We start from the raw sequence: 18,837 nt of genomic DNA on the forward strand, positions 1-18,837 counted from the left end.
GACAATGGGCAAATGGGACTCCCATGAAAATTCAATTTAGATCCCCACATTCAACACCAAAATAAATTCTAGTTGGTTAGACATTAACATTGGAAAGCGAAAGGAGAAAACACTAGTTGAAAATGTTAGTTGGTAATTAATACATTTTGAGACAAGAAAGGACTCTCTAACCCAGTGGTCGGCAAACTGCAGCTCCAGAGCCACTTGCAGCTCTTTGGCCCCTTGAGTGTGGCTCTTCCACAAAATACCACGGCCTGGGCGAGTCAATTTTGAAGAAGTGGTGTTAGAAGAAGTTTAAAAAATTTGGCTCTCAAAAGAAATTTTAATCATTGTACTGTTGATATTTGGCTCTGTTGACTAATGAGTTTACCGACCACTGCTCTAACCTAAGGGTTCTAAATTCTTAATATCCCATGGCGTTCATTGATTACTCAATGGCACAGCAAAATTTGGGCAAATTTTAGGGAGAAAGCACACATAATTTTCATAAGCATACTTAAATTTCTACAGGAGGTACCAAAAGATGAGATATGGCTAATTGAAGAATTTATAAAGGGCAAATATAATTTGACTAAATACAATTACAAATAAAAGTGTTATGAAGCTATAAAACAGAAAGATCTCTTACCCTTTGAGACAGGGCAGTATGGAGGGACCTGGAGAGTATTATGCTAAGTGAAATAAGCCAGTCAGAGAAAGACAAGTATCACATGATCTCACTAGTATTCGGAGTCTAATGAACAAAATAAACTGATGAATAAAATAGATCCAGAGACAAAGAAGCATAGAACAGACTGACAAGTCTCAGAGGGAAGGTGGGGGTGGGAGGTGAAGGGAGGTTAACTGGGGAGCTTATATGTATATATGCACAGCTTATGGACACAGACAATAGTGTGGTGAATGGCTGAAAAGGGTGGGTGCAAGGTGGAAGGGGTCATTGGGGGGAAAAGGGGGATATCTGTAATACTTTCAACAATGAAGGTAAATTTAAAAAAGAAAAAGAAAAATGTTCTCTATGTCAAAATAGTATGAAGGAAACTTGAAAGCAAATGATAAACTGATAAAATATTTTCAATAACTATGGCCAAGGGATAATGTAGTATTTATATATTGTTAAGAAAAATATTAACATAAATTATTAGTAGGTGATTTGTAGAGGATTGATACTCTTTTGAATAACTTTGAAACAAATTCTGATGCTCAATTTTAATATCAGTTTTTACAATTCAGGAATTTCTTAACACCCAAATTCCAGCTACTAAACAAAGACCATACCCACAAAGACCTGAAACCTTCTTTAATCTAATCTTGCTTGTTGCAAGTTGGATAAAGCATTATTTTTATTTTATTTTTTGGTAAAAAAGGATGATAAAAACGAATGAGGGAGGGATGACAAAGGAACAACAGGATCTGAAGGAAAAGCAACATGCAGATTCAAGATAATAAAATAGAAAATATTTTGCAACAAAGACATTTGTTAAAAATATTTGGAACAGGCATCATAATATTAAGAATGACTGCACTGTTCAAGCATAAAACAGCCACCAAGAGTTAACTGTGTAGGGAGGCTTTTGAATTTGTTTACACATTTCTGTGTGGTTTATATTCCTTTCTACAAAGAGTATGCTAAGAGTATGCTAATAGTCTAATTTTAATAATGGTTCTATTGCATCCTGGCTGGTTTGGCTCAGTGGATGAAGCACTGGTCTGTGGACTGGGGGTGGATTGGGGGAGGGTCTCAAGTTTGATTTCAGTCGGGGGCACATGCCCGGGTTGTGGGCTTGATCTCCAGTGTGGGGCGAATGGGAGGCAGCTGATCAACGATTCCCTCTAATTACTGATGTTTTTATCTCTCTCCCTTCCTTTCTGAAATTGATAAAAATATATATTTAAAAAAATTGTTCTATTGCTAACAATATTGTTGGTTAGGAGCTTGCTCTTTCCAGGTTATCCCAGTATTAAGTATGTATTTGCTTACAAGAAGTTAGGGGCAAATGGAATTACTGGGTTGTTTTGCAAGCACCACTAGGATAAAACACAATCTCAAACCTCTGAATTTCAAAGAGTAGCACATTATTTTTAAATTTACTCTTACCATTTGCCACAGCATGGATGGACCTGGAAAGCATTATGCTAAGCGAAATAAGCCACTTGGAGAAAAAATAAAGATCGCATGATCTCACTTATACGTGGAATATAATGAACAACATAAACTGATAAACAAAAATAGATCCAGAGACATAGAAGCATCGAACAGACCTCAGAGGGAAGGCTGGGGGTGGAGGGTGAGGTGTAAGAGATCAACCAAAGGACTTGTATGAATGCATATAAGAATGTGCATGAACACAGACAGTAGGAGGGTGAAGACATGTGCTGGAAGATGAGAACAGCCTGGGAGAGGTCATTAGGGGAAAAAGGAGACATATGTAATACTTCAAACAATAAATAACTTAAATTAAAAAGAAATCAATGGAAGATTGGTCATGTTTAATTTGGGCAAATAAGAATAGCATTGTTGCCCTAACCAGTTTGGCTCAGTGGATAGAGCGTCAGCCTGCGGACTGAAAGGTCCCAGGTTCGATTCTGGTCAAGGGCATGTACCTTGGTTGTGGGCACATCCCCAGTGGAAGGTGTGCAGGAGGCAGCTGATCGATGTTTCTCTCTCATCGATGTTTCTAACTCTCTATTCCTCTCCCTTCCTCTCTATTTTTTAAAAAAAGAATAGCATTGTTTCATACAATTCAGAAAATTTTATACCAAATAGTACACAATTTTCAAAGAAGTTGCTTTAAAATAAAATAAAAAAATTACAAAATACACTTGCATTTTTAAAATAACTTACATTACCATTATTATTCTTTGCCTGACGATCCTTGAACACACTCATTCAATAACATTTCTATAGACCAGATGGTCTCTGGGCAACCTTCCAGTGTTGTGATTTCTCAGACAAACTGAAAACAATTATTTTGTATTCCAGGTAATCACATGTAACTGAGAGTTTTAGCACGATGAAAATTATAAAATTGAATACATCTGCCATGGAAAATGAGGCTATTAGATGTCCATTCCAATGGCACCTAAATTCAGAGCCATGCATGACTAATATGATCACTCCCATATCATACTCCTCTCTCCAGGAAGCTCTCTACAATAGCCTTTCAAGTCGGCTGTAAAAGTTTCCAATAGTGAAATAACAGGCAAACTCTTCTAAGAGCCTATCTTAAATTTCACTCAATTTTCTTTCCTCCTTCCAACATTCCTTGGTTGTGTACTGAGTTTTTTTTCAGATAAACTAGAGTACCCACCAAAGGTAGAAAAATAAATTTTTTACTGTATTCTTTCTGACAGGATGAGCAATTTTCATTTTGAAGTGATACCCCACCAATTTTCCATCATATATGGGCATGCTCCTAAATTTGTTTTAGGAATAAAAAAAATATATATGGGTCATTCAGGCTTTCGTTCTTTCATTTGGCCTTCTATTACCTAAGGCTTGGCTATGATTGTAAGAACTTATTGGATAAAAAAAGATGAAACTTGGTTATCTTGTGATCAAACAACAACTCAGTAAAGACTCACAGAAACTAACTATAAGCTGGATCACTTATATATAACTCCAATTTCAGCAAAAATGCTGTAATTTCATTAATGATAGCCTTATGCTTTCCTTAGTTGTCATTATTCACCATTTGCCTACCCTTATCTGACCCTCACTTTCTATTACAATTATTATCCTTTGTTTTCTTTCTTAACACCTCTAGCTTCAGGTGTAATTATCATTACTCTATGTCTCCCTGACCATTGTTCTTGGGGATATTACTTCATACTCACTCTCAAGACAGCTTACAGATGGAGGGGGTTCCTAATTGTGATCTATGGGCCATTGCAATTAAATCCCCAAGTATGTTGAGGGCTTTGAAATCTGCACTTTAAAACAATATTCTGTATGACTCATATGCAATGGAAGTGGAAAGAAGAATCTTCAAAATATAGATCAAATCACTCTCCTTCTGTCAGATTTTCCTAAATCATCCCTGTTCAGGGTTTTGGCACCCTTCTCCATCTTCACAGCCTTGCTACTTCATAGCACTTAGGTATAACTAACCATGACTTCCTACAGCTCTTAGAAGAGAAAGGTGATGCAGTATGATGGTGGGCTCTGGCATCACACAGCCTTAGTTCACTTTCCAGATCTGTAAGTTACCATCTGTGCAGGTTCCTAAGCCTCACTCTCCATATCTGAAATACGGTAATAGTGACTACTTTATGGTACTGCTAAGAGGTTAAATGAGGTAATCAATGCAAGCCATCAGCTCAGTATTTGGCATAGAGTAAGCATGCAACGAAAGCTGACTACTGTTTGGTTCATTTCATCATTTTATTTTATACTTTACCGTTTGCACCATTAAGCACTATTCCCACACTCAGTTTGGGGCTAATGGCAAGAAGAATCTTTTTGTCTCATACACTGGACGCTACAGCCATGTGCTATGATCTTTATTGGTTAGCATTATACTACCAGGCTTCATAGGTGTATTGTTTTTCTGTGATATGCAAATAATATAAAAGTTTACTTTCTCTTAGTTACACATAAGCAAAGAATATAAAAGTGTACTTCACCTTAATAAAATTCAGAAGCATCATGAATACAGAAATGAAAACTTAACCCAAGATGGTAAGAAATAACCCAATCATTTAGCCACAGAATGTCTTTTGTGTGTTCCCTGTTCTATTCCAGGTATTAGTTTATTTCACTATGAATTTGTTGCTTGGAGCATTTGACACATCAAATGCCACAATCGACTTATTGATGTCAGATTGAGTAAATCTTATATGCTAGTGAAATGATAGGCTTTTCATTCTGTCATCTGTATTTCTCTTATTCCCTTTTCTCTCATACTGATGGAAAAATGTACTGTGATTAAAAATTGCTAAAATGAGAGAAATAGAAGAACGCTGGAATCAGCTAAAAAACAAAACAAACAAAAACTGTATTCTAAAGGAGCTAGGAACAATTACATTCTTCTGAACAAACTGCATAAAAATGCCCTAGTAGTAAGAAATTACCGGTCAAGACAATGTGGGCATAGGCAAGCCTGACTTCAAACTCAGCCCATGATCACTTGGTATAAAACTAGGTTTGAATTTTCAACTGAGTTTCAATACAGAGCGTAGCGATACACCTGAGAATCTTCAAAATATAAAGGTAGCTATAGTTGATGAAGCCATACAAGTCATTTTGCAGATATGTACTGAAATATGCTTTGTTAAAGTGATTAAGTAGCAGACTATGGTGTGAAACTATAATGGATCTTGAAAAAAAGTCAGCTCTCTTATTCCTAGCAAGGAAAATTATATTTGATAGTATTTGAGGTGTTACCATAGACACTATCAAGAACAAAACTTTCCTGGCAATAAATAAAATCCAGAAAAACCTCAAGAGACTAAGTTTTATAAACTTCTTGTAAACCCGCTAGTAATAACTAGATATTCTAGTAATCTTATGGGTAACTGCATAAAGATTAATTTACTATTAACACCTTATATAAAGGACATGGCAGTACATGAGTAATTTATAATGCATATTCCATATACTTTATTATTTTCTTTCTCTCTTTTTTAATATAAACTGTGTCAGTCATTTATAGCAATCATGATCTCAGTGAAAAACATTTTCCAAAGATTAAATAAACCACTGGAGGAGCACAACCAAAGCACAGGCAGTCACTGTAGAAGAAATTTGCTGCAGGTTTGTAGGCTCAGGGGTCTTGTCCCATTGAGTATTTATGCTTCTTTTAATTCTCAGAGCCCCATGAGAAGAACAAAGGGTATCTATGTCAGCACATGGTGTACAATCTACCCAAGATTTTAGCTATGAAACTAGAACTCAGCCCTGAGCTTTTCCTTTTCCCTAAGATATACTAGCTTATTCTTTCCTTGTTTGTTGTACATATGTGTGTGTGCGTATATGTGTGTGAGTGTGTGTGTGTGTGTGTGTGAGTGTGTGTGTGTGTGTGTGTGTGTGTGTGTGTGTGTGTATATATATATATATATATATATATATATATATATATATATCAGATCAATCCACTTCCCTCTATTCCAATTACCATCATCTTGACCAGGCTACCCAAACCTCTTCTGAACTGGCTTCCCAAAAGGTTTACCTGCCTTGCTCCCACATCAGTACGTCTCCTAGGAGACAAGTCACGTCTCCCTCCTTAAAAGACCCAGAGATCTTTATCATGCTTCATTGCTATGATGCTCTATGTGATCTGGACTTTTCCAACCACTCAATTTACACTAGTCTTATGTATCTTCCTATTTCTCAAATCCAAGAATTTTATTCCAATTACACTGTCCTCCCAACTAGCTCCTCCCTCTCTTTAGAACTCTCAGTCTAATTCCTTCCAAGGCTGGTTCCTACTCTCATTTCAAATCTCAGCTAAAAGGTCAATTTCTCAAGGAAAGAGAACTTTCCTTGACCACTCTATGTAAAATAGTTCCATTACTCTGCTCTGTTTATGTTTTTCTTAGTCCTGATTATTTGCTTTTTATAGCCTGTCTCACCAAACAGGATGAAAGGTATACATCTGTCAATCCACCAATCAATTCATAATGGGTATCATGGAACTAACCACTGATACATGTCTGTTGAATGAATTAATGATTCTGTCTAAGGTCTATGTTAGCAGCACGCATATTCTCTTCCTATGCCTTTCAGAGATAAGAAAAATGAGATGACATATAAGTTTCCTTCCAAAATCCCTCCTTACACACTTCCTTTTTGTTGTTTTGTATTTTTGCTAGACTTAGCTGGGAGAAACTTCCCAGTTTATATTTTCTCAGAGTGCTATCAGTGTTTACTGGATTCCCAGGTATTGTATACTTTGAGATAGGATTCTAGTCAAGGTGGTACAGAGAGGGCAGCATAACATAGATGATGATATAATTGCCATGAAATTAATTACATCTCAGAGGACATTGTAGATATTTTCCATCTCTAATTTTTAAGCATTACTGCCTACATTAAATCACAAATTAGATATTTGCAACATGAGACACTTCTAACATATAACATAGAACACTTGAAAATGGCATTTGACCAGCTACGCAAGGAGAAACTCTGGGGATTGCAACAAGACGGAGAACTACTCTTTTAAAGAAACAACCTTTATATCATAGTAATAAGAGCAAAACATTTTCAGTGAAGAATCTATTTTTAAAAACACAGCTAAGCAAAAAGATAACAATGACCTAATGATAACTTCTCTGTCCTCAGTTTAGTCCCTAGGCAACTCAACTATCCATCAAGGTCCTCAGTCTCATCATCTCAGGAAGATGGAAAACACTGGCTAAATGTCACCATAACAGAGGGTGAATGAGTCTGTTGATTAGGGCTTTTCCAGTAATACAGGATACCTTTGGAAGCTGCATTGCTTTAAACCATTAGAGTACAAAGTTGAGTCCAGTGAAAATTGGCTTCCAAATAATTTGAACTTGAAAAGTGTTAGAGGACACAGTGTATTGTCTGTGTGTATGTAGACATAACAAAGCTATTTTCATGCACAGTCCTGGCAAGAGGCCCGTGGTAACTGCTCTGTGGGTCTGGTTACAATTATTTCACTATAGGGAATAGTCCAGGACAGTACATCCCTTCTCTGTCCGCTTGGCCTCCGGTGGAAATGTGTGCTGTTTTTACCTCACAAACCTTTCAAATCTCCTCCCTGATTACATTTTAATTCTCCTCAAGCTATAGACCCCAACAGCTCATGCCAGAAATCTCAGCTAAGTTCCAAGCCCAACCCACAACACTATAATACACAAGGAACTCGAAGAGTTTGTGAAAGGAAACAAGTATGTGATAACTTCTTTACCTTTGTAATTATACACAATGTGGGCATCCATGCCTGTATTCTATTTGTGCATCTAATTTAAAAAAAAGTATTGATGAAGTAACTAAAACTCTTCCAAAAGAAAAGAGCTGGTGTGGTGACACTCTGCTATTTTACCTCAAAATCAAATGTACTGTATTTGTGCTCCCTGCCCAGTGCCAACTTTTCATACAGCTGAATGTGGCCCTTGGGAGAAATTTTAATGGAACATTTTATGCTAAAATTGAAGATAAGAACAGTTTACAAGAGATCAGGACTATGATGCTAATCCCAATATTTAGAAATGTTTAGGTTTACCACGTCCTTCTTATGTGGCCTCTCTCCAGGATGGCTAGTTCCAGGACTTTGAAGCCCTTCAATTAGTGACTTGAACTCAGCTTGTTAAGAAGTCCAGACTCACTCTCAACTGTCCCAGGAATTAACTTCTTACAATAATTCTATCCCCCATACCTTTGGCAATTCCCCATGCTGGACATAGACATAGATAAGAGAGACATTGAATGCAAAGCAAACATAGAAAGGTGGATCAATAGGAACCATGTCAAGTTTCTGTAGATGGGCTTTCTTTAGTTTTTTTAAGAAATGCAGATGCTAAGTTTAATTTACCAAGGAAAGACCATCTGGGGATGGCGTTTTGAAATCATCAGCATGTGGTGTGAAACATCCTGTGGCTCAACACATCTTAATTCTTCACACTTTGACCTTTCCATGTCTGGAAGTATCCCTGTCACTCAAGATCAAAGGTTGAGAAACTTCTGGAAGCTAAGAAGGGAGGAGTATCACCCCTTTATTATGCTGTGGAGCCAGGTGAAGCCCAGCTCCAGAGAATGCTAAGTGAACAGGGAAAGAAATGAGTTGAGACAGTGAAGGGAGGTCAAAATTATTTAGAGGAATGGAAAGGGAAAAATAATAATAAAATTCAGTGATTTTGTTAACTTCATTTCCCTTATACAAAATATTAGAAGGTTGGACTAGAGAATTGACTGTGTTCAAATATTAGACTTAGGTGTCATGGAAGATATGAAAATATCATCGCACCAATATTCCAATTTGGGTTGTTATGGAGGCTATTTCTATTTTTATCCAAGTCCTGCACTCTTCACTACCTTTTCCCCAAAACTATTTCATTGGCTTTCTTAAATAATTTGTGTATATGTGAAATGTATGCTAATAAGTACTTATTAAGTGTACATTTGCCTCTATAAGGAGATTCTAAGATCCTTTGAAGGCAAGGACATATTTTGCAAATTATTTAAGCTATGCCTTACCTAATTCACTTTGCTCCTAGCATGATGCTTAAATTTTTTTTTTAAGTTTGCAATAGACATTTTTATATACACATAAATAAATGCCGTAAAGTACAATCCTTAGTCTCTAGGAGTTTAAGACTCGTTTGAAAGATAATCCATACAAAACATCTATAGTACAGTTAGAGAAATTTTCTAAATTATAAGAAGTATATTCACTCTCTATATATTCTATTTTACCTCAAAATCAAATACCTATATGGTATGTTCTATAAACCAGTAGTAATAGGACTATTGAAATAGGAGAAAATAGGTAATAAGAAGAAAGTAGATAAACCTACCAAGAAATAGTACATGTATGTAAATACTACTTAGAGGCAGCTAATGTTTAACAGGTACCAGGTATGTTTCCAGTACAGAATAACAGCTGTCACCCCAATCTGTTTATTTCCTAAATTTAGATCAAGATATGTTAGGCATTCTCAAGGGAAGATAACCCTGTGTCCACTGAGATATAAAACTTGAGGAAAAGGTTTTTGGGTCACTTAAAAACAAAAATTTGTGTAAGATTCTTTATATAAATTCCTTCTAAGTCCTAAATAACTTCAGAAGTTTCTACCCAATTTCCCCCTTTTATTTACCATTCACTATGCAATATTTCATGATTACTAATATTTCACTTTTCCAATGAGAGATTACTGGCAATTCTAGGCCAAAAAGTTTCCTTGGTGAACTTACATTTTGAATTTCCCAAGCTAATGCTGATAATTTAACATACAAAATACTCTCCTAAAATAGCTTTTCTTTGCTAATAGTTGCAGGTTCAGATCAGGAAAGCTTTTGGTAAAACATAGTTTATGATTCTGAACATTTATTCATATCAGTTATTTCAACTCTACTTAAGACATTTTATATGAATCATCATTTGCTAGCAACATTTTATTTTTTTCCCACAGGTCTAGAGTACCGGTGATATATACTGGCCTTGAGACATAAGGCGACTTACAAATGGGACTTGCCATTCTTCTAGATTGCTCATCTAAACTATTAACCATGTTACATCACTTCCTTCACTTAAGAAAACTGCACCCAGACACTCATTTTATTTGACCTTTTTGAATTATGTGACTAAAAACGATTATTATTACCAAATGGCGATTAGTTCCCTCATAACCACTGATTACATACTCCCTATTCATTCAGCTGAAAAACCAGAAAACAACCCCAACATCCACACAATCCAAATAGTTGAAATATTAATAAACTTCTGAACCAATACATATGGTGGCAGGGTACCCCGACACAAAAAAAGCCCCCCGTTGGAGATGACAGCATTTTCCCTTATTTGATATTGCTCATGATTTTGAGAAGGGTAAAGGATTCAGAGCTCTCCGCACCAGGGAAACAGCTCTGGGAGCAGGAAGAAATTGCCTAAATGACTAACTGCGGCAAAGTTCATGCTCAGACTGTCAGAGGCGGCTGTCGAGCTTCCTGTCTTGGGAGTAGCACGCTTTTACCCGAGTATCTGGGGCGGGGGTGTGTGACAGTGGAGTTGGTTGCAACACATGTCCTTACATACCCCGTAGCAAAGGGATGGTCCGGGAGTCCTAGGAGCTGTCACAGCGGAGGTAATTCATGACTCAGATAAGAGATCTGGATACTTCAAGCTTATCTGTTTCTATGTTTTGTATTTGTTTTCTTTTCTCCTAGTTTCCTAAGAAGGTTTTTTTGGAAAAGCTTTGACCTTAGGGGAGCTGGAAGAATTAGAATGGCAGAGAGGCTCTGGCCGGGATGGCTCAGTTTGGTTGGGCTTCATCTGGTCAGGGCACATGCCTGGGTTGTGGGCTCGATCCCCTGTAGGGGGTGTGCAGGAGGCTGCTGACTGATGTTTCCCTCTCACACCAATGCTTCTCTCTCCCCCCCTCTTCCTTTCTGTCTCTCTAAAAATCAATAAGCTTTCTTTTTTTTTTAAAAGAGTGGTAGAGAGGTCAGTGGTTGCCATGTATCCCAGGTAGAATCCACCGCCTTATAACCCAGGCAAATCAATCGGCTGGTGCAGGCAAGCACCTGGGGAGGAGGTGAGGATTGGGAGTCTCCCCCGAGTAAATACTGTAAGCCAGTGAAATTAGGGTTAAGGGTGCATTGGTTCTTGTGCAAAGATAGCCAGGACACACATTCACCAGGGACTGGCAGCCCCTGTTCTTCGCCTGACCGCTCACCCTCACTCACTGACTCCTGTGACCCGAGCAGGGTGCCCATGTGCGGTGCTGGCAGTGTCCTGAGCCAGAGGTCTCTCTTCTCTCTTCTTACAAGGGAGGACCTTGTAGATGCAACTTGGGAGAGTCAAGGCTGAAGCTCAAAATACCAAGGTTAAGTGTTGTGGAGATGTACTAGCTAGCCTCTTGTAAGAGGAGACTGCCAGGGCCGGGGCTGGCTGAATGGGTCAGGCTTCTTTGCCAGGGTTAGGCTTAGAACAGTAACAATCTCCGCACTCTGCTATTTGAGAGCCTCACTACACTTTCCTAGTTTTAGACCCTTTTTATTCACGCTGGAGGCCCGCTGTTCAATGATCCCTGCGTAACATCAACACCTGACCCGTGCTTAGCTCCCTGACCACTTTCCCTCAATGCACAGCTTCACTTACAGGCACAGAATGGCCTGTAGCACAAAGCAATGGAGTGCCAAGAAAAGGTTTATTGTTTCTCATTTTGTCAGATGATTTACTCCGTGCTTTGGCCCCACAATCAATGAGGCTATTTTAAAAATCTTAAAATACAGCAGGTTTTCCAGGTAAACTGTATCTTGGGACCTTCCTTCCACCCATCACAGTTTTGGCAAAAATCAATCTTTAAAAATGCTCGAAATGCAAGGGAAAGAAAACAGATGCGGCCTCTCGGTGTGTTCTCAGCCACCGAAGGACGGATTCAACCGGAGGCTGTTTGAAGAAGAGAGTAAGGACTTTTCATCTGAACTGAAGGCGTGGTTAAAATAATTACTAAAAATATGAGTGCTGTAGCAATAGCTCAAGAAACTGAGTATCATTTAGCCACAGTTATGGTACTGGGTTGCCAAGTTTGAGATTATATATTTTTGGGGGGGTGGAAATGGGAAGTGCAGGAAGAATTCCTGATTTTCTTCCCCCTTCAATATTTTGTGGACAGAAAAATATTCCAGAGAAACAATCTAGAATTACAGAATGAAGATGATATATTTTTCAAAACTCCCAATTTACAGCCACCAAATGAAAAACACAGATACTTCATCGAGACGTCTGCCCTGAGAACAGTCCAGGGAAAAGTTGTAAAATGAGAATTTAATAGGATTAGTGCCAGTTCCTTGCTAAAACCAGACTTTTAACACTTTAAAAGATATGGTATATTGAAATGATTTAATATTTAACCTCATCAAAAAGAAAGAAAGAAAAACATTCATGGGAGTCAAATGATAGGACACCTGCTATGGTCTCAATATCTGTGCATCCCCCCTCCCCTGCCCCATTCATATGTTGAAAATTAAAAACCAATGTGATGATCCTAGGAGGTGTGGCCTTGGGAGGTAATCAGGCCATAAGGGTGGAGCCCTCATGAATGGGTTTAGAGTAGGGGTGTCGAACTCAATCAGAGAAGGGGCCAAAATCTAAAATCCAGCCTAAATCGCGGGCCGAATGGTTTACTGAACAGTCATAAACTGTCATTGTGATGGAAACGCAGCAGAGTGCAGTGATGACAGCGCGGTGCGGGCCACATTGCAAGGCCTGGCAGGACAGATTTGGCCCTCGGGCCTTGTGTTTGACACATGTGGTTTAGAGCCTTGATAAGCAAGAACCCAGAGGGCTCATCTAGAAAGTGGGTTCTCCCCAGACACCCTCTGGCATCTTGATGTTGAACTGCCCAGCCCCCAGAACTGTGAAAAATACATGTGGTTTACAAGCTACTCCATTTATGGTATTTGGTTATAGCAGCTCGAATGGACTAAGATAAGATCGCCCATATCCACAGCCTGTGTTGGTATGCCTGTGTCAATCCAAGGAGTTACCTAATTTAGCCATTTACTACATCCATATTACATTAAAGGCCTGACTGCCTTGCCCCAGGCCTCTGCCTAACAGAGGGGCAGCAGGAAATGTTGCGAGGCCACCTCTGAGTTAAGAATAAAAACTGCCTTTTTGCTATAATGCCCGAGTATGTTACGATTCTTGTTTTCTTTTCCTTTCACCTGCTATTGTTCTACACCAGGGTACGCTAGAGGAGATAATCTCTCCATTCCTCCTTAGGACAGGCATGCAAGGCCGTTTTGGGAAAACCACTCATATCATTTCAATTCCTTGTTGCTATGATTCTCTTGTTAAGGAAGGCCTCCGAGTACAGGCCCTTAACCCCTTTTCTAAAGTCCTTGCACCAAATGTATTTAAAATTCAAAAATTTTTTTTCAGATAGCTTGTCTCTTGCATGTATTATACAAACTTTCAATGAGGTCTAAGCCAGCACCTCATAATCCAATACATTAATATTTCTGTAGTGAAATATAGGCATCTTCATGATACATAGGACTGCCAATAGTCTCAAATCAAATCAGGGCAAACTTTGCAATTAAATGAGTTTTGGTGTTAATTTTGCAAAAACAAAAACAAAAAAAAACCAAAAAACAACAACAACAACAACAACAAAACAACAACCCTTGAGCTTTCTGGGAATTTGGATTTTAAAAGGGAGAGTAAGAGTATAGATTTGCACTGGGCTTTCAGAGTTCAGACAGATTGATCTACTGGTGCTCAGAGAAAGAAGAGATGGGACGCATTGCAAATAAGCTCCGGGGACCTTCCCAAGGGCTCTTTAGTCACAGAATTTAACTACATTGAACGGGATTTAAGGTAAGAGGGTCGTCCTTGTTCCTGGGCCCCTGCCATGTTAACCTTAAACCATTCTGTCCCGGAGGAGGAGTCTGTGATGGTGCTGTTGTCATGGGCTCGAAGCTGCCTCGCTGCTCTGCAGGGAAGGGGCCCAGAAGCGGGCAGACCTGCCCACTCTAAGACTCCCAGGAACATTCCCAGACTAGAATGAAAACCTCCACAAGGCAAGCGTGCTGGAGCCAACTGGCACGCTCGCACATGACTCCCTGATAAAGTAATGCCACAATTTGATTTTTTAGGGAATATAAAAACTCAAAAAGAAAAAGGGCCTTTTCCCTTAATATAGGGGGAAAAAAAGTGTAAAGCCCTAATCTTGGAAGTCTTCAGGTTGGGATTGGGAAGGTTACATTCTGGGTTGTGCTGGGGGACTCTATACTAGGGAGCGGGTAGACTGTCTGTGAGGTGAGGGGCTGTCGCCAGTGGAAACAAATAGACAGAAAGGCTTACTTGGCTTCCAGGGCCAGCGCGATGATGCCCGCGGCCATGGGGGCTGAGGCGGAGGTCCCCGTGTGGTTGTCCGTGCACCGCTGCCGCAGGTCCGTGGTGATCTAGAAGGCAGAAGCGAACACGTTTAGGGTTCTGGGGTCAATGTGAATCCCATGCAAGTAGAAAGAGACTTCCTCATACTGAATAACTCCACTTTCTCCCCTCCCCCTGGCACTCTCTGCTTCTGTGAGTTTGACTACTTTAGGTACCTCTTAGAGGTAAATTATAGCATTTGTCTTTTTTTGTGATTGGCTTATTTCACTTAAAATTCTATCCTCAAGGTTCATCCATGTGGTAGGATTTCTCATTTTTTGGGCTGCATAGTATTCCATTGTACGTATATCCCACATTGTCTTTATTAATTCATCTGTCAATGGACATTGGGGTTACCTCCCCCTCTTGGTATTGTGAATAATGCTGCAATGAATATGGGTGTGCAAATAGCTCTTCGAGATTCTGTTTTCAATTATTTTAGATATCCACTCAAAGTGGGACTGATGGATCATCAAAAAGGGATTTCTACTTCATTTGAAATTATGTGTAAATGTGTAGCCTTATTTTCCAAAGGCCTGATCCCTAAGTCAGTGCATAAACAGCCCAGGAGCAGCCGGTTTCCCTGTTTTTAGATATGCTCTTGTTGAGAGATGGCCTTGCTGCATTCTTCCCATTTTACCTCACCCTCATGGTCACGTCCCTTTGCCAAGTTTCATTTTTTTTTTTTTTTTTTCAATGACTTGTGCCTGGATTCAAGATTTTTCATGATGTTTTCCCACTTGGCTCCCTTTACTTATTCTTCAGCTGCACCAGACACTTTCAATGCACAGAAACAAATCCAGAATAAACACTCCAAGTGTGTGTTGCATTTTTGAGTCTAATAAATAACCACCTCTTGCCAATCCCAAACATGAACAATAAAAGTTTTAGGATGTCGGGTTTGCAATGGGAATTTGCCCTATCTCTCTATATATACACACCAGGTATAGATACCTATATATTATATTATACATATAATAATAGACTTAAGCAAAAAGCTACTCAGTGCTTTTACATATAAACACCAATTTAGTGGTAAATGCTATAGATATAGGTAGGACTGCAGAATTCCAATCACCACTGTGCTTTTATTGCCCCTTCCTTCCCCCTCCCCCTGCAAACACTTCAAGGAGATGAAACTTGAGTAGTGAGCAGGGGTGGAAAAGGAGTGAAACAGGAAGGTGATGGAGAGGAGGAAGGAATGGAGAGAAAAGAAACAAAAACATCCTCACTCCCTTCTCATGCAGCCTTAAAAATTCCAGCTGGGTCATCTCAAGAGGGAGTTACTGTCAGTGGCAAAGATATTTAGGTGTAAATTACCAGAAAGATCTAAGGCAGAGTTTTCATCATTAAGAGTAGCCTAGTACCGGAGAGTTTTTTTTGTGTGTCTATCTTTAGAAAGAAAAGGCAAAGACCACCAAGGAGCATGCAATCTTAAAGAAAAATGATGTTCTGAAAACTGGAGCCTCACGGGGTAACCCCATTAATCATAAGGCATGCATACAAGATCTGACACCATAATTTAAAGGGAAAGTTGCACCCGGCCCACATCTCGGGGCAGGGAGTCCCGAGATGCTGTTATGTGAAAAGGAACAATAAAGCGCTTCACGTGTAGATTCCACCTTAAAGCAAGCCTCGGAACCCGGTCATAAGTCCGGCAGCGTGTCTTGCATGCTCCAAATTCCCTCAATTCACTGCCCAAATCAGAAACAGAATTTCCCTCCTCAGAACCTCTCCGATTGCTCAAGAAAATACAATTTCTGCCCATCAGAGTGAAGAAAACAGGAGATGACACCAGGCCCCAAGTCAGATCAAAGCTGTCCTGATCGGCAAATTAGATTTGCAGCCTGTCCCAGGATGTGCAGCAGATGTTTTTTTGGACTCTACAAGGTTAGGGACATCATCCTCCGATGGTGAGAAGGGGTGGGTTTTGTTCAGGCCCAGCCCGGCTTCCTTGGAGAAGAACCATCCCTTTTTCTCATCCTAAACCTTTATTTCCTAATCTTTCATATTTCATTACTGGAGCTGATTGAATCTGTTACGCTAGCCTGTTGATGTCATTCTCCAGGGAATCTCTGTCCAGACTGACTTTGGCCGCCAGCGAACAAGCTTTTATAAGCAACCCTCCAGTGAAGAGTTTTTATCTCCGGGTTATCTTGTGATCTGTTTTTATTTTGAAGGTGCCATATTGTCTCCTATCTGGAAAAAAAGTGCAACTGAACAGATAGTTTTAAAACATGAAATGAATTTGTCTCTGGTGTTGATTTTCATTTGGATTAGCAATGTGCCCAGAAAGCTGTTTCAGGCACAGCTATGAGCGATAAGAGGAGAAATGAAAAAGCCTTAAATGTGTCCACGGATAAAACAGAAGATGCTGATTTATTAAAGCACAGCAAAATAAAAAAGGAACCAAGGACCAATTAATGCTTTATATGTTCACTGAAGTCACAAGGACTGGTGTAAAATTCAATCACCACTGACAGGTCTACGCGAAATTCCACTCCGTGCTGCTACAAGAATCTATAAATGCGAAGTGCAAAAGTAAGGCTTTGCTTACAAATGTGAGATTGCCATCACTACAGAAAGATGCCATCTTACATCATGCCCACATCTCTGTCATGTCTGCTCGGAGCTCGTAATGTTTGGTAAGGGACAGCAGCACAGTCCTGGCTAAGCGGAATTACTGAAGTCAAGCTCATCTGTACTCATTTCGTTCTGCACTTTAAACTCTCCCACTTATTAGGAAAGACTTCAAGGTTACTTCTTTCTGAACTCTCCACACAGAACTCACATAAACTTGTAAGCAACCTACAAAAAGTGTGTGTGCCTATGTCTATATGCAATCCGGGGGCTAAGAAAAGGAGAGCAATTCCCCTTCCAGCTCCTATGGCTACCACCAGCTGCCCTGCTTCTACAGCCACCACCATGGGCAACCTGCAACGAGCGAGGCAACGGGCAGTAGGGGTGTGTGTGTGTGTGTGTGTGTGCGCGCGCGCGTGCGCACGTGCTTTCATGTGCATGAAAAACTACAATACATTTAGTCCCAGGAGAATGCTCCAAGAAAAATACACTATTTATTAACTTAGTAGGTGGAGGCTCGGGGAGGCTAACTCGCCCAAGCACTAACAGCTACTGAAGAGCTGGTAGGTGGTGAAGCAGTAAGTCCTGCAATGGCAGAAAAGAAAAAGCTGAGTCACGGAGTGTGGGCCTCTGGGAGAGGAAGGGTGACCAGCAAGGACAGCGGGACCTGGGACCGGCCCCAGTCAGCCTGAGGGCACACCGGGTCTCCTTTGGGCCACAATCAAATTCAGAACTTTTCTGGAACAACTTTACTTTCCTCCCGCCTCCCCACTCCCATTCTCTAGAGACTATGTACCAAACTTCCAAACAAACGAAACACACCTGCATTTGCTAGTCTTTCACTCGTGAAAAGTGACGACAGTGCCGGAATCAAAAGGAGAAACAGAGATGAAAAACAACAGTACCTGTCCTGAACAATTAGCTGAGTATTGGGGAGTGCACGCTGTTTCTGCCAAAGGAAATGTGTGGCTGCTGAAGAGCATTAAAAGCAATAAGATAATTCCTCCACGTGGAACTGGTGGTTCAGGCCAACCCCGATCTACCCTAGGCAGCAAGTGTGTTGTGAACACAAATAAATAAAATGACATCAGGCCGAGACCGGTTTGGCTCAATGGATAGAGCATTGGCTTGGGGACTGAAGGGTCCTGGGTTCGATTCCGGTCAAGGGCATGTACCTTGGTTGTGGGCATATCCCCAGTAGGGGTGTGCAAGAGGCAGCTGATCGATGACTCTCTCTCATCGATGTTTCTAACTCTCTATCTCTCTCCTCTCTGTACAAAATCAATAAAATATATTTTAAAAAATAAAATGACATCAGGAGAGGCTTGAGTGGAGCATATATTCTCTCAACTTTGGCTCACAAAACTCATCCCAGGAGGGATACCCGAATTCTAATCACCGAGTCAAATTACTACAAAGGTGGGGAGGGGAAGGGGGAAAGGCAAAGACTCAACTAGTCCCAAAGGCAAGAGATAATTTAATGATGAGAGTGATTGGGAAAAGAGGGGAGCTTCGGCCCCCAAACAGAACTTGGCAGAAATGCTGGGGCGTAGTTACAGACTGCATCTTTCATGGTCTCTGACACTAAGAAAGGTAATATGTTACAGCTATATCACGTCATAAGATGGTAAATGGACTCCAGGCAATTTTCGACGCTAAATATATTGTCGAATACCCTTTGCCT

General features: G+C 40.0%; 1 protein-coding gene across 7 annotated transcripts in view; it reads right to left on the reverse strand.

Moving 5' to 3' along the window:
- The window catches only part of PCSK5 (proprotein convertase subtilisin/kexin type 5), a 394,890-nt gene that overhangs the window by 199,301 nt on the left and 176,752 nt on the right, over nt 1–18,837 (reverse strand). For all 7 annotated transcript variants that reach the window (XR_004987160.2, XM_036433764.2, XM_036433763.2 and 4 more), the window contains exon 9: nt 14,502–14,602. Coding sequence is in view for 6 of the 7 variants with exons in the window: in XM_036433764.2 (XP_036289657.1) it covers nt 14,502–14,602 (101 nt within the window). In the remaining variant the exon portion in view is untranslated. The remainder of the gene's footprint in view (nt 1–14,501; nt 14,603–18,837) is intronic.

The sequence above is a fragment of the Pipistrellus kuhlii genome, unplaced genomic scaffold (genome assembly GCF_014108245.1).
Source record: "Pipistrellus kuhlii isolate mPipKuh1 unplaced genomic scaffold, mPipKuh1.p scaffold_m20_p_12, whole genome shotgun sequence".
Classification (NCBI taxonomy): Eukaryota; Metazoa; Chordata; class Mammalia; order Chiroptera; family Vespertilionidae; genus Pipistrellus; species Pipistrellus kuhlii.